Source organism: Myotis davidii, unplaced genomic scaffold, assembly GCF_000327345.1.
Source record: "Myotis davidii unplaced genomic scaffold, ASM32734v1 scaffold79, whole genome shotgun sequence".
NCBI classification, from domain to species: domain Eukaryota; kingdom Metazoa; phylum Chordata; class Mammalia; order Chiroptera; family Vespertilionidae; genus Myotis; species Myotis davidii.
In genome coordinates this window covers 4,660,933-4,682,062 of record NW_006294339.1, presented here as the reverse complement: position 1 = coordinate 4,682,062, position 21,130 = coordinate 4,660,933, and the positions used below count along the sequence as shown (strand labels likewise).

Sequence of the window (21,130 nt, the reverse complement as noted above, 5' to 3'; positions counted from 1 at the left end):
CTAGTATAATTATAATTGTAAAAGATTATAATATATATTATAATTACATTATATATATGCATATATATATACACACACACATACATATATATATCTATATACACACACTAGAATACTACTCAGCCATAAAAAAAGATATGAAAAAGTATTTTGTGTTTATGGATTGGAAGAATTAACACATTTGCAACAACATGGATGAATCTTCAGTCTATTATGCTAAATGAAATAAGTCAGAAAAGGACAAAAACATTTCACTTATGAAATATAAAATAAAAATAAAAATATAAAACAAAAGATGAATGAACAAAACAAACAAAAAAACCAATCTCATAAATACACACAAGTTGGTGGTTACCAAAGAGGAAAGTAGGGGGCAGTGAGGGCAAAAAAGGTATCAAATATATGGTGACAAATAGACACTAGACTTCTGGTGGTGAGCATACTATAGTGTATACAGACATCGAATTGTACACCTGAAAGTTATGTTATTAACCAATGTTACCTCAATAATTTTAAAAATGCATTAAGCCACTAAGTTTGTGTAATCTGTTATGGCAGCAATAGAAAACTAATACAATGGCTAAAATTAGGACTACTACATATAACAAAGAAGACAGCGATTGTATGAAGTCTCCAAGGAGTCACAGACAATCTTTTTCTACAACAGCTTTCTCTGTAACCATTACCTGACATGCAGAATATTAATTTAATAATTGAACAGAAACAAAAACAGCTTTCAAATTAACCAGAGAGTTTAATTTGATTTTGTGAACAAAAGCTTATAAAGCAATCGGATATGCTGCTTTTCTCTTATGAGTTTGTACAGTGTACATAGTAACAGGGTGAACCTGTAACTATGAAATGCTGTGTAATTCAAGAAGACATCTTTACCATGTGGTTACTGGAAGACAAATCCTTCCCACTGGTCACTAAATACTCACAAAAGTTTCATAACAAAACTGAAATTTGAATCTATAGTTATTAAAATACAAAAGCACTGCGAGGCTGGTCTCTTTTTTTTTTTTCACCCTGAAACAAATTACAAAAAGTGATCTCAATTTGAACAGCTAAAAAATTTTTAATAGCTATGTAATCAAGTGCTTCAAAAATTGAATATATCAGCCTATGAAGTGTTTTTTTTTTCTTTTTCAAAGATGGGCTAAGAAAGAATGAGTGCAGTGTGTTCTTGGGAAAAATCTTAATAATTAATATCCAATCTTACATTTTATGATTGTCAAGGACATAGCCTAATGGCTGTCAACTTTAAGTTTTATTTTTTGCACTCAAAATTCACTATATAATAGTTAAGTTTACATGATAAAGAATTCAAGCATTCACCCTAAAACATTATTAAATTTACTATGCTTAGAATTTACAGTTCTATTACAATTTTACATTAAATACTCAAAACATTATACAACCATAAATTTGTTAACAGTATTGAGGAAGCTATATTTCGGTACATTTAAGGCAGCTTCAGCCAACATTTTAAGAAGTTCTGAATATTTGTTGCAACAAAAGACAAATTTGATAATTGAATATTCACTGTTTTCAATAAATTTTAAAAGTCACTTAAAATAAGAATATCATAATTTGTGAAATTGTGGTCTTAAAACATTTTCACTACTATATTCTTACCACATAAGACTTACCTAAAATCAAGATACTCATTCTATCAGTATCAAAGATATCTATTAAAAAAGGGGGGAAGATTTACATTAAATATGAGCACAATAAACCCTGTATTTAAACAAGGGCCTTCAAACAGTTTCTCATACACATCTGTGAGGTAGGTTATTATCCACATTTTATAGATGAGAAAATGAAATGAGGTTATGTGACTTGCTGCTGACACAGCAGCCAGACTAAGATTCCAAATTAGATTATGTTCTTTGCATTCTTTCCTTTACAAACTTTTTAAAGGGATGAAATATAAATATTGCTATTCATTGCACTCATTTTAAAAACAAGAGAAGACAGCCAAACTTTTATCAAGGTGACTTAAAAAGTGAAGCAACACAAAAGGAACAGAAGAATAATCTAGTGACCAACTTGTGATGATGACAGGGTGAGGTCTGGCCAAAGGAACCTGAAAACAAACAGGCACACAGCAATGTGACCATTCAAGGAGGCAGATATAAGGAACAGTGAACGGAATTAGAACAAAAGAAAATACAGTTTAAACAAGTTTTTGACTGGTTTTTACTCTTCCTATAACAAGGCACAATTAAGGTGTTTTTATTTTTTAGATCAGTGGGTCTGTTTCTTTTTCATTTTAGGAAATGTTATTTTGTCTAGAAAAAAATGGCCTTTCTTCATAATGAAGCTAACTTAAAAAGGGATTTTTAGCTGTGAAAAATACATGCATAAATTAGCAGCAAAAATTATGCAATTCTCCTTGGCTATTCCTATTTCTCTTTGAAATTTTAAATCAACACAAAGTAGCAAACCTTGAATAAACAAATTAAAAAACTGTATGAACTTTGTCAAAATTCTATGAATGCTCACAGAAGTTTTCATGCTAGGGTATTCTACAAATACTGTGCTTTCTTTTTCCTGTAAAGAGAGCTCTGCTCTAGAATTTTCTTAATTGCACTTTAAATGTAACTGAAATTTACCTACCCTGCTTGTCCCAATAATCACGAGCTACATCCATAAAATCTCAACTGCTTTAGATATAAATAGTTACCAAAAGTCACATATAGTGTTGCGGCTGCAAACTGGCATTGCTATGTGAGGCTGGCAGTAAACATTAACACTGGCTCACAAAATTAATACAGGCCCACAGTCTGAGAACTTCTAGACAAGCCTGATTTTTATCAGGTTGTGGCTGAAAAGGCTTAACTAAAACTCAATCCAGACTGCACTGTGGGTCCTGCTCTCTCCTTTCTATTACTCTCCAGTGCCATGAAATGCATCAGATTTACATGTGGAAAAGACTAGTAAGGATGCCAGCAACTGGTTTAAATAAATTTATATAATTTTTAAAGCTCATCAAATAAAAATTACATTTCAAAGTTGTTTCATAAGGTCTTGGAGAATATCAAGCTGGTAATAATTAGGTATTCATGAATAGAAATATACTCTATAAAAAGTGTTTTATCATCTAATATGCATACAAAATGAAAAATTATCCTTCTGTAAATGAAATTTAGGTATGCCTAAATCAGATAATAGTTTAAAAACTATAATTTAGGATAGGGGCTGGAGCTAATTTTACTTTTTAAAAAGATTGTACGATAAGAACCATGCAAATTAAAGGGAGAAGCATATCCTAAAAAATTCCTTCAGTATATTTTAATCGCCCCCAATAACTCAGACTTACTTGTAAAAATCTATATGCTCATCTAAATACTTTAGATAATTACATCTAGTTAGTGCAATCAACTGGTTCAAATAATTAAACTAAGAAACAGTTAAGACTATGTCATTCTAAGACTTGAAAGCAATACACCTGTGTTTATTTTTATTACTCAACTACTCCGATGTTTCAGTGACTGTTCTCTCCACCCTCCCCTCCTTCCACCCTTCCTCCCCCCGCCAGGAAGGAGGCATATAAAGGGCAGTGATCATTGCTGATACTTGCATGGCATGGATCTTTGTGAAGAGCTTTCTGAGCCTGCTTCCTCACCTGGAAAGTGGGCGCCTGGCAAGGTTACAGAAAATGTTAACTAAGTTAATAGATATGGATCTAAAAAACACTATAAAATGTATAGAGCACTTCCATCACCTCAAATCAGCCGTGGTTTGCTTCTGTCAAGTGCACATGACATTTTAACATGTTTGGTTTTCTGCCATTTGTATTCCAGAGGATAACTGAATTTAGAAAAAAAATTCCAATATATAACATCAAAAGGCTTTGCCAAACATATACAGAACATTTTCACTAGTATAAAAAACTCTAAATATATAAAATGTGGACACTAACGCAAATCATATGAGAAGACAGAACTTTAAAGCTCAAAGATATCGCAGGTTACTTTTTGTTATCTTTAGGTTACAAAAATGAACTACAACATAGGATGTGTCTTACCGATAGATTGCACATATCCCTCATCCAGAATTTCTAACAAAATAGAATCTCTGAGAACTATCATTAAAATAAATTATATTCCTTATTTAAAAGGCCACAAAGTAATAGGATAACAGTAAAACCACAAGTAAAGAAACACCAGATTGAAAAGGTAGGGTCTTTGAAAAAAATAAAAACAGCCAAAACTGTGAACATGTCTAGCATTTAGATATTGAGATTTCACAACCATTGATAGGATTTCAATTATTAACCAGTGAACAGACAAGAGGCAGTGTCTGTGGTAGACACATTCCAAGCTTTTATATTTTACAAACAGAAGGTGTGGTTCTTACATTAACTCAGTATGCTGCACAATAATAGAGGTTACAGATAATTCCAGTCAAAACATCTGTAACAGTTGTCTATGATTATTTCCTCACTTATGTCTCATCAAATACTAAAAATCAATTTCTATTCCCTGAGTACCAACTGGCAAGGGAACAAGAGAAAGCAGCAACATACAGACAGTTCCCTGACATAGAAATGTGATCATTTCTGATTTAATTTAGGCTCCTGGATTCTCTATATAATAGCTAGTATCAAGGAATGCAAATGCTAGAGTTTACAAAACTGTCTCTTAAAAATTTGTTGACTGAGCCCTGGCTGGAAACTCAGTTGTTTAGGGCGTCATCCTGATACACCAAAGTTGTCAGTTAGACCCCAGGTGAGGGCACATACAAAAAATCAGTCATAAGTGGAATAAATCAATGTTTCTCTCTCTCCATTTCTCTCTAAAAATAATTTTTTAAAAAAATACTGTAGATTGCCTCCCTCCCTCCCTATAAATTCAATTTGAGATGTTCTTTATTCCTACATTAAAGGATAATGGGAATTACATCTAAATATTTAGAAAATGTTCACTCACTACATCCATATTTTGAATGTAAGAATCAATGATACTGGCTCATTATCCATAGAGCCATAGCATTCGTCCCTAGTCTTAGTACTTTTTTACAAGTAATCTGGTTCAAGATTTTTCAGTTACCCATTCAGCACACACAAAAAAAGAATACGTTGCTCCCAAATAATACCACGACCTGATTAAGAAAATTAAGGTGCTATAAAAATCAAGGTGCTATTTAGTGCAGTTCAAGGTGACTATGTCCACAGGTTAAAATGAAATTATGCTGATTTTGAACCAGATTCTCTCCAACAATGAATAAGGAAACAGTGATCTTTATTCTTAACTAAGAGGGGACAATAATTTTCCTAAAATAGTATTTTCCAAATTTGCTTTTACCCATGGGTTGGTAAGTTGAAAAATCATGGTTAAATTAATTCAGGCAAAGAGGGCAAACAAAGTTAAAGGGTTGCCTTTTTTCCACAGGGCATTAAAGCCTTTAACACTCTCATCTACTGTCATCTTCAAGCAGGAGAGTAGTAGGTAACATTTTCCAAACTTGTTCGAATTGAATCGTTCTGCAGAGCATCTTGCAGGATACAATTTGGGAAATGCTATTCTAGAATCCTATGGAGTCCATTTCCATGACATAGCTAAGCCTTTATCTATAACCTAACAATAGAAGCTCTCTGCTAGAATTTTAACTGGAAACAATTGTTCCTACCACAGATCTGCCTACCACAAACCACATCCACAATTAACCAGTATATAAGACTGAAATGTGGGGATTTAGTACTGATTGTTTCCTTCTCTGTTCATTAGCAACAGAAAGCCTTCTTTGACAATGTTCTAGCCCAGTGGTTCTCAACCTTCCTAATGTTGTGACCCATTAATACAGTTCCTCATGTTGTGGTGACCCCCAACCATAAAATTATTTTCGCCGCTACTTCATAACTGTAATTTTGCTACTGTTATGAATCGTAATGTAAATATCTGAAATGCAGGGTGTATTTTGTTACAAATTGAACATAATTAAAGCATAGTGATTAATCACAAAAACAGTATGTAATTATATATGTGTTTTCTGATGGTCTTAGATGACCCCTGTGAAAGGGTCGTTCGACCCCCAAAGGGGTCACGACCCACAGCTTGAGAACTGCTGTTCTAGCCCCTGTTATCCTGGACTAAGCCTCATGGAATCTTCTCTCCACAAAACAATTCTAGATTCACAGAATAGCTGTGCTTTAAAAACTTAAACATACAAAACCAAAACTGTGACCCTTGGTTCTCCTAAATTCAACAGGTAACTACCAAATTATAGATATTCATGAATACTGGCAAGAATGAGAAAATATTAATTTTTTTAACTCAAAAAATATGATAATCATCCATATAAAGTAGTTTTGATATGAGTAAGTTTCTCATATATGATTTATTAAGACTAACAAAGCTAAAATACCACTAAGTTCCTTCCTGCTGTTTCTCCACCTTCAAAATTATTAGGGATTTTGTCACGGAGAATAAGGAATCAGATTAGTTCCTTATTTCTAAGGTCATCCCATTGATAGTTAGGCACAGGTTATGAGGTGGCCTTGCTTTTCCAAAAAGTGGTATTTACACACTTGGAGAGGCCAAAATTATGCCCTATCTACAAAGCACATCAGACTAACACAATAGGAATACTGCTTATCCCTATAAAAATAATCAAAAAAGCACCCTTTTGTGCCACTAGGTGGCAACCTTTCGAGGGCTTACACTTAAAACTTCTTGACTGCAACCCCACCCTCTTTCTCAGCAAGGGTTCCTTTTATTTTGATATTAAGTCAGTCTTAAAAAGTTACTTAACAAGATTTTTTAAAAGTTCTACAAAACAAAATGATGTAACACTGCACACTCTTGACTCAAAACTGTTTAAAGGTAGACATGCTTGTCTTCCATTGACACGGAAGAAATTTGGTCTAACATTCTCATTTGCTTCTGGTAGAAAGCATTATTTTTGGCAAAGAGAAACCTGTCAAGGCTTAGTCACTTTTTGTTTTCAAGAGCTTAATCTTGTCTAGGATAAATCAGGTGAATGAGATTGTTAATCACAATATGCTGTAGAAAACGAATAAATACAAATTAGGTAAATTATACATAATTTTAAAATTAAATACTTTTACTAAAGCAAAATATAATTAATAAGCTATTATCTATCCTGCTGTATATAAGTGTGTGTTTTTTTAAGATTAAAAAAAAAAACACAACCTGGACAAAACAAACAAACAAACAAAAACCTGTTTGGGTTTCCTTTAAAAAGCATTGGTGTGTGAATACATACATGTATATATGTAAACAACACATATATTTATACAAGAGATTTTTTTTTTTAATGTTTAAGGCTTCCCTGCCCTAAAAAGTTCAACAGTGAGGGTCACAGCCTATCAAGCTCTGGAATTACATAAAAGCCCTTAAGGCCAGAACAGTGTTTTCAAATTGGATGTAAAAGGCTAAACCAATCAGCCACTAAGGATCATACAATAAACAAAGACAATGGTGATCAGGAAAAGTGAGGAAGAGGGTGGCTGCAATGATAAACTTCCCCTGAAGAATTAACATGTGGGATGTAACACACACACACCCTACCACCACACATAATAAGAGATCAAAGATAAAAGTTCTCTTTTAAGGAACTGATTTTCCTTTGTTTCATGTAACTGTCAGTTTTATCATGCTTAGTAAAGTACAAAAATAAATAAAGCCAAAAATAATTTGAGAAGGGTAGGTTTTAAAGGACTGTTTTAAATGATATAAGTTTATGACAAAAGTTGTTGCAATTCCAGATGTTCCAATATGGAGTAGAACCTTGAAGGTTCTTAAAATAAGTATATTATTCATGGAAATCCCATATAATAAAAGCGTAGTATGCAAATTGTCCCCTTGGCCGGGAGGTCATGTGGGAGTTTGACCAGCGGGCGGGGCCGGCCAAGGGAAGAGAGGGAGGCCCCGGCCAGCAGCCACTAGGGACCCTAGCAGTGCACGAAATTCATGCACTGGGCCTCTACTCTCAAGAAAAAACCTCTAGTTGGTTAAGGTTGTTGTTAAGAAACCAGGAAATCATGGTTACTGTTTCAGGACCACAGCCTTTCTGTTAAATACTAGGCAAAAATTCCTAGAACTTAGCTTCTGAAGCTTCTGACATTTTAAGATTTCAACATTTAAATACTATTTTACTAATGGTGGTTTTATTTTTCAATCATGTGCAAAAAGAATGGTGCAGCCCTGGCTGGTGTGCTCAGTAGTCAGAGCGTCAGTCAACCTGCGCAACAGAGAGTTGGGAACTTGATTCCGGATCAAGGGCAGGTACTTGGGTTCCCAGATTGTTCCCCACCTCTGGTCAGAGCATGTGCAGGAGGCAACCAATCGATGTGTCTCCCTCACATCTATGTTTCTCTCTTTCCCCTTCTCACTTCCACTCTCTCTAAGACAGTGATGGCGAACCTTTTGAGCTCGATGTGTCAGCATTTTGAAAAATCCTAACTTAACTCTGGTACCGTGTCACATATAGAAATCTTTTGATATTTGCAACCATAGTAAAACAAAGATTTATATTTTTGATATTTATTTTATATATTTAAATGCCATTTAACAAAGAAAAATCAACCAAAAAAATGAGTTCACGTGTCACCTCTGACACGCGTGTCATAGCTTCGCCATCACTGCTCTAAGGGATCAATGGAAAAAATGTCCTCACTCCTTGGATGAGGATTAAAAAAAAAGAAAAGAATTGGGAGCATAAACATAGCTTAAAGTTTGCTGAAATTTTTAGGTAGTAACTGGATTTACCTACATAAAGAGTAAAGCAAGGAGGTGCTGCCAAACCACCCTCTGACTGAGATTGTTCACCAGGGAAGGTGTATTAATCATCTGTAATGAATTCACAATTTTAATTAACGATCTTCATCAGTGTTCATCTACTAATGATACTGCCTATATAAATTTATCATAGTACAATTACAGATTTCTACGGATAAATAAAATGTCAGACTTTTGTTTTCATAATTTCAATGGCATTGAGTGTCCCCTGGCAATATTCATGTCTGTCAATCAGCATTTTAGAGTATGTGTACACATAAGTAAAATAATAATTTAAAGAATACATGTGATTTCACAGTGCAACAACAAAAAGATATAAACTAGGGGAAAATCATCAACGAGCTAAAGTAGTGATCAGACTGGCACACATTTCAAAAAAATCCATGGTGTGGCTGCCCAGGCGAGGAGTAACTGAGGACAGTGTGCTTCCAGTCAAGGAGCCAGTGAGGGAGCCCGACAGTGAATAGCTCTCAGCAGTCACAGAATCAAAACTTGATCTGGGTCTATGTAAGCCAGCAGTAGAAGAGGAACGCTGAGGTGTCGAAGAACCAGACCTCTGCTCCATCACTTCATCTGAAATGGACCAAAGTAGAGCAATTTATCAGAAAGGTATATTTGCCCCAGCCCTTCTTATGAAGATGCTATCATTAGAGAATTAAGTAAGTAAACACATTTGGGCAAAGGCGACTAAATAATAAATGTCATATTTCAGTGTTTTAGGAGCAGGTGACCTCTTCCCTCCCCAACAAACATAACAGACATGACTAATTAATCACAACACTTCCATACAGTCAAAATGTGACCCCCTACATCCTTCTCAGCAAGGATTCGGCATTAACCTTGAAATCAAACTATATACTTGCATGTGAATAAAGCACATCCTGAAGGATTTTCTTGTGGTGTATCAACAAAAAATCACTAAGATAAAAGTAACCATTACATAGTGGTTCTGTGAACCTTTGGTACACAATGAAACTCCTTGGGGTGGGGGGTGAGGAAAATCTTTTTTAAAAATGAAGATTATACACCATGACCAAGTAGTATTTATTCCAGGGATGCAAGGCAGGTATAATATTCGCAAATCAATAAATGTGATACATCACATAAACAAACTGGAAGACAAAAATCACATGATCATAATCAACAGATGCAGAAAAAGCCATTGACAAAATGTAACACCATTTCTGATTTAAAAAAAAAACTCTCATCAAAGTGGGAATAGAGGGATCATAACTCAATAAAGGCCATATATGACAAACGTACAGACAACATCATACTTTATGGGCAAAAACTAAACCCATTTCCCCTAAGAACAGGAACAAGATAGGGATGCCCACTTTCACCACTCTTATTCAACATAGTACTGGAAGTGCTAGCCACAGCGATCAGACAAGAAGAAAACATAAAAGGCATCCAAATTGGAAAGGATGACATGATATTGTACAAAGAAAACCCTAGAGACTCCACCAGAAAACTACTAGGTTTAAAAAAGGAATTCAACAATGTAGCAGGATACAAAATTAACACCAGAAATCAATGGCATTTTTATACACCAATAATTAATTCTCAGAAAGAGAATCAAAACAAACAATCCATTTACCATAGCAACAAAAATTAAAATGCTTAGGAATAAACTTAACCAAGGAGGTAAAAAAAAAAAACAACTTATACTCAGAAAACTACAGGACGTTAAAAAAAGAGATGGAGGAAGATACAAACAAGTGGAAGAACATACCATGTTCATGAATTGGCAGAATCAACATTAAAAAAATGTCTGTACTATCCAAAGCAATCTACGGATTCAATGTAATCCCTATTAAATTACCAATGGCATATTTCACAGATCTAAAACAAATACTCCAAAAATTTATATGGAACCAAAAAAGACCCTGAATAGACACAGAAATCTTAAGAAGAACAATGTTGGAGGGATCACAATACTCAGTATCAAGTTAAATTACAAAGCCACTGTATTCAAAACATCCTGGTACTTGTACAAGAACAGACATATAGATCAATGGAACAAAACAGAGACCCCAAAAATCCACCCAAGCCATTGCACTCAACTAATTTCTGACAAAGGAGGCAAGAGCATACAATGGAGTCAAGACAGTCTCTTCAATAAATGGTGCTGGGAAAATTGGACAGATACATGCAAAAAAATGAAACTAGATCACCAACGTACACCATACACAAGAATAAACTCAAAATGGATAAAAGACTTAAATATAAGACGTGAAACCATAAAAATCCTAGAAGAAACCATAGGCAGCAAAATCTCAGATATCTCTCATAGCAATATGTTTGCAGATACATCTCCTAGAACCTAGGGCAAAGGAAACTAAGGAGAAAGTAAACAAATGGGACTACATCAAAATAAACAGCTTCTGCACAGCAAAAGAAAATATCAACAAAATGAAAAGGGAGAACATATTTGACATACATTTAATAAAGTGTTAATATCCAAAATATAGAAGGAACTCATACAACTTAACAAAAGGAAGACAAACAATCCAATTAAAAAATGGGCAAAAAGGTAGTAGCATAATTTATAATAGCTATTGCAATTTACAAAAATAGACCCTAAGTCAGAAGTATCGAACAGACTCAAACCTCAGAAGGAAGGCAGGGGAGGGGGTGGGTAGGAAGACATCAACCAATGAATCATATCCATATATGCATAATCCATGGACACAGACAATAGGGTGGTGAAGGCCTGGGATGGGGGGTGAGGGCAGAGTGGGAGAGGTCAATGGGGGAAAAGGAGGACATAGGTAATACTTTCAACAATAAAGATTAAAAAAATACTATATTGTTTTCTCAAAGCAGTCATCAATATTATATTTTAAAGTACAGTGCTTCCTAATTTGAAAGACCAAAAATATCCAGTGTTTTATTTCCCATTATTTCATTAGTTTCAATGATGTTAACACACACACACACACGGCAAAGAACCTAAATAGACCTTTCTCCAACAGGAACATAAGGATGGCCAAGAGACATATGAAAAAACACAAACCTCGGTGGACCAAATGTGCCCATTGTCTATTAAAACGACAATGACATATCTCCTCACACCTGTCAGAATGGCTATCATCAACAAATTAACAAATGACAAGTGCTGGCAAAGATGTGGAGAAGAGGGAATCCTACTACACTGCTGGTATGAATACAGACTGGTGCAGTCGTTATGGAAAAGAGTACGGAGTTTCCTCAAAAAATTAAATGTGGAATTGCCATTTGACCCAGTGATCCCACTTCTAGGAATATATCCTAAGAAACTGAAACACCAATCAGAAAGAATGTATGCACCCCTATGTTCATAGCAGCAAAATTTACAATAACTAAGATTGGCAAATAGCCCAAGTGCCCATCAGTAGATAAGTGGATAAAAAAGCTGTGGTACATTTAAACCATGGAATACTATGCCGCAGTAAAAAAGAAGGATCTCTTACCCATTGAAACAGCATGGAGGGGCCTTGAGAGTATTATGCTAAGCAAACTAAGCCAGTCACAGAAAGACAGTATCACATAATCTCACTCTTATGTGGAATCTAATGAACAAAATAAACTGTTGAACAAAATAGATCTAGAGACGTAGAAGCATGAAACACATTGTCAAATCTCAGAGGGAGGGTAGGGGGGGTGGAGGGTTGGGAAGTGATCAACCAAAGAACTTGAATGCATATATGCATAACCCATGGACACAGACAATAGGGTGGTGAAAGCCTGGGATAGAGGGTGAGGGTGGGCTATAAGGGGTCAATGGGATAAAAAAGGAGACATATGTAATACTTTCAACAATAAAGATTTTTAAAAATCTTTTTTAAAATGCAGACTCCCACCCTAGTCAGTTTGGCTCAGTGGATAGAGCGTCGGCCCTCAGACTGAAGGATCCTGGGTTCGATTCCAGTCAAGTGTACCTGGGTTGCAGGCTCAATCCCCAGCCCCAGTCAGGGTGTGTGCAGGAAGCAACCAATTGATGTGTCTCTCTCACATGGATGTTTCTCTCTGTCTTTTCCCCTCCCTTCCACTCTCTCTAAAAAATAAAATAAGGAAAAATATCCTTGGGTAAGGATTAACAACAACAAAACAGATTCCGTTTCCCATCTCCAGAGATTCTGGATTAGTAGGTCTGGGGGCAGTTCCCAAGAATCTGCATGTTAATAAGAATTCTGGGTAATTTTTATAAAGGTGGTCTAGGGACATATAAACACTGCTATAGATGATGGTATTTCAAAAACAAAATTTTAAAGCTCTGTTTAAATCAACTTCCTGTATCTAAACTCTCCTGTTCCATTCAGTTCCTGACCGTTGGTTTATTCTGTTGTTATTCTACTTTGGCCTATGAATGAAATAAGCACATTTGGTCCACCCAGGTTGACTCTTGGCACACAGTGAATATCTGGACAGGACCTCCTTCCCTGGCTCCTTTGGCTCCTGGATAGCCATGGGCACCGAAATCTAACCTAAATCCCAAGAGAGGCTTATTTGGTCATTTTGCCCAATCAGGATGAGAGAAGCTGATGAAGGGCAAGTTTAGATATTGTAATACTAACAGTAACAAATTATGAATGAGGGAATGAGATAAAGAACCTGACAACATCAGCTAATTTTAGTTAAAAATTGCTTCCCTGGTTTTTGCTCCACAACCAACACGTCAAATGACTTTTTTTATGGCAAGGAAGTACTTCTTTTGGGGAGGTGCTGGGTTAGAGATATTCCATGTGTCTTTGATCTTCCTCATTTCACTTACATTTTTAGCTAAATCTAGATTACTTAAAAACCAGTATAAAGGACCTACCCACCATGCCTTTGAGATGATTTTAACATCTTGTCAACTAGTGCCAAGTTTTATCTTCTCAGAACTCATGCCTGCATAGCTTCCTTACCATCAATGCTTTTAAAGTCCAAAAGATAACTTCTATTATCAACCAGGTAAAGCTGTAAGCTCATTTTCACATAATTGCCAGTCACTGGGTTTTTTCTCCTTACACGAAGGTGGTATGCGTTCACTACCTAAAACAAGAAATCTTTGTGAAGGAAAAATGTTAAAATTAACAAACTATAAAATATCTCCCTATTCTTATTGCAAAGAATATAAAAAAGAATCACTGGTAGAAGTGGGATAGAGAAGAAATTCCCGGATGATCCCTTTTTATATTACATGGTAATTTAGTATTTTTAATCCTCACTAACAATACTCTTTACAGCAATTAAAATTAAAAGAAACTCAGAGATTATAGAGTCTAGCCTTCATTCTATATATGCCTTACTTTAAAATGATAATTTTGGCTTCCCAGCCTCAACTTGAATACTTTTACCTATAAATATGGAATAAAAGAAATAAAGGGAAACTAATGTGTTGCAGGTTTGTATCAGGCATTGTTAACAGGTATTGTCACAAAATTTAAATATCACAGAAAATCTTGTGAAAAAGAAATACATTATCTGCCTCTGAAAATAAGAAATATATTATCTGCAGCTCAGATAAAGAAGATTCAGGGTTTGCAAAAACATCTATCAAATTAGTTACAAAAATTTTTTGGTAAGGAATTTTAAAGATATTAACATCTCTTTTTTTTTTTTAACTGACTAATAACTACTTCAGAAAAGAGTCGATCTCTCTCATTGATGTTTCTGGCTCTCTATCCCTCTCCCTTCTTCTCTGTAAAATAAATCAATAAAATATATTAAAAAAAAAAAAAGAAAAGAAAAGAGAGGTCTGCGTTTTAAATGGGTTTAAGGAAATATTTTATCTATGCCTTTCACAAACAAAGAATGAAATGAAGCCGAAACCGGTTTGGCTCAGTGGATGGAGCGTCGGCCTGCGGACTGAAGGGTTCCAGGTTCGATTCCGATCAAGGGCATGTACATGGGTTGCGGGCACATCCCCGGTGGGGGATGTGCAGGAGGCGGCTGATCGATGTTTCTCTCTCATCAATGTTTCTGACTCTCTATCTCTCTCCCTTCTCCTCTGTAAAAGATCAATAAAATATATTTTAAAAAAAAGAATGAAATGAAAATGACTGATATATTCAAACATGTCAAGTGAATATTTACATGGTATGTTTGAATGTTTTTCTTCTACCTTTAAAAATATATTCACAGTCCTCAAAAAAGGAACAAGCGTTAAAGGAATACCTGGAATAAAAAAAAAATGCTTTTATTCCCAACAAATAAATAGGATTGAAATGAATTTGAGCAATTATATTTTTAAAGAGTAAAATGTGGGCTGAGAGTAAAAATATATTTCGTAATTAAGGATTGAAAGCACCAGCCAAGGAAGAGAGGTTTTCTCAACTTAGAGAAAAGTATTCGTTGACTGAATAAATATATCCTGATGTATACTATGTATTGACCACTAGCTGCTACTGATACTAACAAAGAGAAACCCTGCCTAAAAGGGGAGAGAGAAATGTAAAAACATAGTATCTTTGAAGACATATGACTTTTAATTGCTATAATGCAATGGTTCTCAACCTTCTGGCCCTTTAAATACAGTTCCTCATGTTGTGACCCAACCGTAAAATTATTTTAGTTGCTACTTCATAACTGTAATGTTGCTACTGTTATGAATCGTAACGTAAATATCTGATATGCAGAATGGTCTTAGGCGACCCTTGTGAAAGGGTCTTTCGACCGCCAAAGGGGTTGCGACCCACAGGTTGAGAACCGCTGCATATAATGAATGCTGAAACAGCATTCACTCACTAATGTGGACTATTTTCTTGGGTGATTTCAAGTTGATTACTTTTTGTTCTTTGCCAAAAATACTATTTTGTAGTTCAAACATATGTAGGTCCCCAACATCAACATACTTCTTCCTTACAGAGATTGGTGTTGTTTTGAATGCACATGGTATATTATTGCAAAGAATGGCAGTTATAGCCAGAAGTATCAAGACCACTAAATTTCTATCTAAATAAGAAACAAATCTTTAATTGACCTCAGTACTCAACTCAGCGGTTGAGAGCAGTTTACTATACAAAAAAAAAAATGGCTTCTACAAACTATCTTAATATACAATTTCCTACCTTCCATTCAAAATCCAGCTGCTTCATAGCTCGGTAAACTTCAGCCATAATGTCATATGGTTTGCTTTGACTTCGGATTCCAAGATGCCACTTGGCTTTCTTTACAGCCAAAGATTTGGGCTTAGTTGTATTCAGTGCATCCAATGGACATCTTGCTTTAGGGCTGTCTGCTATAAGAGGTGGCATCCTTTCTGGATGAGGTTTCAGGCCTGGAGGAATATGCATGGCACTATCATCCATAAAGGAACCTGTTGGGGGACTAGACGCGAGGTAGAACTCACTGGCTTGGTTCATTATTCTCCGATTGTCAATAATAAGATGATAGGCCACTGCAAGCTGGTCTTGAGGGTCACCACTATATAGACTGTTCATTACTTCTGATTCCGTACACTCAAATTTTTCACACACTTCTTTCACAGCCTCATCATCAATGACGTTAGCATCATAGGAGGGGTCTTCAGGAAATAAGTAACTGGGCAAATCTTGTTTAAACCATTCATGCTCTCTAGGAAAAACACCACAATACACTATTGTAAGAACATGCTTTGGCAAGTCCCAAATAATTTAGACACGGGCAACACAATATAACAAAATCAGAAATACCTAGTTACTTACTAGCTATGTGACCCTGGGTGAGTTAAATAACCTTACCCTTGAGAAAACTATGATTTTCAGACTTGGTATTTGGCTGACATTTTCTCAAAAATAAACAAAATGAACCTGTCACTGTGTCGGAGACAGCTGGAAGTATTTGATGTCAATGATAAAATCCAACCTCTCAAGCCCGCCAAAGGGGGAATAGGGGAGGCTAGGGGACTGTCTAGGGCGGGGAAAAAAATGGACACATATGTAATACCCTTTGTAATAAAAAATAAAATTTAAAAAAAAAATAAAATAAAATAAAACCAAAGGGAATAAGACGCAAAAAAAATAAAATAAAAATAAAAATAAAAAATTTTAGAATTTTGTGTTTTTGTATCTGTGTGCATGAGTTTGAAAACTTCCCAATACTTAAGACTTTTCTGATAACTTTGTAATGATGATGATAATGATAATCTATATAATAAAAGCCTAAGCGACCATTACGGCAGAATGACCAGTCGCTATGATGCGCACTGACCATGAGGGGGCAGATGCTCAACAGAGGAGCTGCCCCCTGGTGGTCAGTGTGCTCCCACAGGGGGAGCACCACTCAGCCAGAAGCTGGGCTCACGGCTGGCAAGCCTCTCCCACCTCCGCAGCAGCACTAAGGAGCAGCGAGCTGAGCGATAAGGAACAGCAAGCAGGAGGCAGTAAGGAGCATGCGGTCCTTGACTACAGAGGGATGTCCACCAAGTAGTCCTGGACTGAGAAAGGGTGCAGATTGGGCTGAGGAACACCGCCCCCCCCCAGGTGCACGAATTTCATGCAAAAAGCCTCTAGTTTTTATAATATTATATAATGAAATGTCACCATTTGGAAAATCCCTTTAACTCAATAACCCAATATTTTCCAAATGACCAATGCCCCATATTACAGAACTAGAAGCCCAATGAGTGAAATTCATGCAAGAGTAGACCTTAGTAGCCCCAGCTGCCTTAGCCCTCACAGCCCTGGCAGCTGCCTTGGCCCTCATAGCCCCAGCTTCGTCCGGAAGGTCATCCAGAAGGGCGTGTAGAAGGGCATCCGGATGGTCATTCCACTGTTTGGCATTTCAGTCGATTTGCATATTATGATTTTATTATTATAGACTAGACGCCCGGTGCACGAAATTCATGCATGGGAAGGGAGGTCCCCTCAGCCCAGCCTGCACCCTCTCTAATCTGGGACTCCTTGGGGGAGGTTCAACTGCCAGTTTAGGCCTGATCCTGGGGATCGGACCTAAACCAGCAGTTGGATATCCCTCTCACAATCCTGAACTACTGGCTCCTAATCGCTCACCTGTCTGCCTGCCTGGTCACCCCTAACTGGCCCCCCCTGCTGGCCTGAACACCCCTCACTGCCTCTACATACTGGCCTGATTGCCCCCAATTGCCCCCCTCTGCCAGCATGGTCGCCCCTAACTGCTCACCACCTGCTGGCTTGGTCGCCCCCAACTGCCTGACCCCGCCAGCCTGGTCGCCCCTCACAGCCCCCCTGCCAGCCTGGCCGCCCCACCAGCCTACTTGTTCAGTCATTTGGTCATCCCGCACTAACCCCCCTACTGGCCTGGTCGCCCCATGCAGCCTGCTGTTCAGTCGTTTGGTCATCACTCACTAACCCCCCTGTCGGTCTGGTTGCCCCACACAGCCTGCCTGTTCAGTCATTTGGTCGTCCCTCATTAACCCCCCTGCCAGCCTGGTCATAGGCAGCCATCTTGTGAGGGTGTGAGGTTTAATTTGCATATTACCTCTTTATTATATAGGATTATACATGGACACAAATGCATTCAAAAAAAAAACCAGTGGATTTCAATATAATAAAGTACAACGGTTAATTGATATGTTTTCTAATTTGATAATGCAACCAACATGTTAAGCTTTGGTTTCATATCAAAGAAAAATACCTACAATTATCTGAAAGCTATTAAAATGTTCCTCTTTTCCAACCCCTTGTAGGAGTGAGGTCAGACTTAGTCAGTAGACTTAGACTAATACAACATACTGCAACAGAGTGAATGAGGTAGTAGATATGAGAACCTAGCTGCTGTCTTTAAGTCAAACATTGAGGGTATTTGAAAAATGTAAAATAATGCCATTCCTGTCACCATTTGGGTGGAGGAGGAGATATGGTTATTTTTCATAAAAGATGTTATTAAGTTAACATGTATAGGTCCATTATTATTTAGGTAAATTAAATAATTTTTAAATTTCTCATTTTTCATTTCTAATATGTTAAACATTGACAGACATACCTGGATTAAAAAAAAAAAAAAAACACCAACTCTTTGGAGACTTCAACTTTAAGAGTGTAAAGGGGTGCCCAGCAGGCGTGGCTCAGTGGCTGAGCGTTGACCTATGAACCAGGAGGTCACAGTTCAATTCCCAGTCAGGGCACATGCCTAGTTTGTGGGCTCAATCCCCAGTGGGGGATGTGCAGGAAGCAGCCGATCAATGATCCTTTCTCATCATTGATGTTTCTATCTCTCTCTCTTCCTCTCCCTTCCTTCCTGAAATCAATAAAAATATATAAAATGTGAGCTTTAAAAAATAAAGAGTGTAGAGTTACTAAACCCAAAAGTTCAAGAACCAATCTCCTAAATCTTATTTTCTCACACTCCGGGTCTTTGCACATGAGGTCCTATATCCCATTCCCTTTCATCACATGTACTATTCCTTCAAGATTGTGTAAGCATTACTACACGAGGGAATGGAGCACTCTCAAAGCTTAACCTCAAATCAATATATATTTGACTGGATACCTTCTATTAACTGATTAATTCATTTATGAGTATTTACTAAGGACATTGTATGGCAAAAAGATACCTTTCTTCACCTCATAGAGATTATTTTCTAGCTGGGTAAGATTAAACAAATACAATAATCTATATATATAAAGGCTAAGTGTCTGTCCTTCCCTCCAACCAGTAGCTATGATGAGCAATGACCACCAGGGCACAGACACTCAACGCAGGAGCTACCATGACATGCACTGGCCATTTAAAAATAAATGGACCTGGCACTGACAAACCAACACTCGGCTTCCCCCCAAGTGGAACACAGGCCCCGCCACCACCCCAGAGTGACACTCCATCAAAACATTTTACAGTTCAACCAAATGTTTGTGAAGCCTTTTCCCAATGGCTTCATTTCATTTGATCCTCACAGAAGTCCTGCAGTAGGTAGATAGGAGAATCGGTAGAATCCTATTTTCTTTTCATTAGCAAGACAATGGAGATTTAGAAAGTTTAGAAACTTGACCCAACAGAAAAGAAGTAATGCTGGACCTTGAAAATGGCTTCAGGTTTTCTCACTGTGCAGAATATAGTCAAACACTGCTACAGGTAAATATTTTACCCTTTTTTCCCCTGTGTGATCTACAATAATAATCTGCTTCATATTGATATTTACTGCTGTGCTGCTGACAATTACCTGAAAGAGAAGTTGGGGTGCTTCACTGTGATCAGGGCCATCTTCCCCAGTTGCCTGCAGCCAGCCCCACCCCCTGCCACCACCTTCCCTGTTCACCATTAGGCAATCGGAGCCTGCCGGCTGGGGAGAGGGACCAAGAGGTGGTCAGTGCGCCTCATAGTGACTGGCCATCTGAGGCTTGGCCTCCCCCCGCCCGCGCCGGGGGCAGCTGCGGGGCTGAGGGGACTGGGGGACTCCAGTTTGTGGTTGTGGGCACCACCATCTTTGAGGGCGTGGCCATCAATGGCGGGCCCAGCCTTGCCATGCGCCTGCCACCCTGGTGGGGCTGAGGGGACTGGGCACTACCATCTTGTGGTTGTGGGTGCCGCCATCTTTGAAGGTTGGGCAGTCAATTAGCATATTACCCTTTTATTATAGAGGATACTCCAGGACCCAATACAGAGTAAATGGTCAATAAATGCAGAATAAATAAATGATGAATAGACACTTGAAGTATGAAAACAAAAATGAATTCATTGTGTTTATTGCTATATCATGGTAATAATAATAACATCTAATAAGTACTTAGTAATAAAAATGACTGATAGCTTTTTTTGAAAGAAATAATAGAAGATAAGAAATTATATTACATATCTAATTGGGTATTAGTTTTATGGTCTGTAAAATAAGATTAATAATAGCTACCTATTAAGGGTCAATGAAATAAAACATGTCAAGCATTAAGCAATATATCTGGTATGTAATAACTACTCAACAATTAGTAATTATTTGCCTGTTGAACTGTATTTTATTGAATCAAGAATTTCCAAACAGGCCCTGGCTAGGTAGCTCAGTTAGTTGTAGCATTCTCCCAATATGTCAAGGTTGTGGGTTCCATCTCCAGTCAGGGCACATACATACAAGAATCAAAAAATGGCCCTGGCCGGTTAGAGTGTCATCTCACTCAATTGGTTAGAGTGTCATCTGTACATCAAAAGGTGGCAGGTTTGATTTCTGGTTGGGTGGGTACATGCCCAGGCTGCAGGTTCGATCCCTGGTCAGGGTGCATGAATGTGGGGGTGCAACAGATCGATGTTTCTTTCTCACATTGGTTTCTCTCTTTCTTCTCTCTCTCTATCCTCTCTCTCTCTCTCTCTCTCTCTCTCTCTCTCATCTTTCTAAAATCAATAATTTTTAATAAAGGCAAGTTTTCAATGTGCTTGTTTATACTTAAAAAAAATCAACCAATAAATGCATAAATAAGTGGAACATATCAATGTTCTCTCTCTCTTTCTCT

At 37.1% G+C, this 21,130-nt stretch overlaps 1 protein-coding gene across 1 annotated transcript in view; it reads right to left on the bottom strand.

The window, feature by feature from the left end:
• Positions 1 to 8,823: 8,823 nt before the first annotated feature.
• PRKAA2 (protein kinase AMP-activated catalytic subunit alpha 2) overlaps positions 8,824 to 21,130 on the bottom strand; it is a 24,947-nt gene continuing 12,640 nt past the window's right edge. Inside the window, exons 6-8 of the mRNA XM_006768363.2 lie at positions 15,806 to 16,310; positions 13,661 to 13,787; positions 8,824 to 9,341 (exon numbers count right to left, since the gene is read on the bottom strand). Of these exons, the coding sequence (XP_006768426.1) occupies positions 9,103 to 9,341; positions 13,661 to 13,787; positions 15,806 to 16,310 (871 nt within the window). The 3' untranslated portion in view covers positions 8,824 to 9,102. The remainder of the gene's footprint in view (positions 9,342 to 13,660; positions 13,788 to 15,805; positions 16,311 to 21,130) is intronic.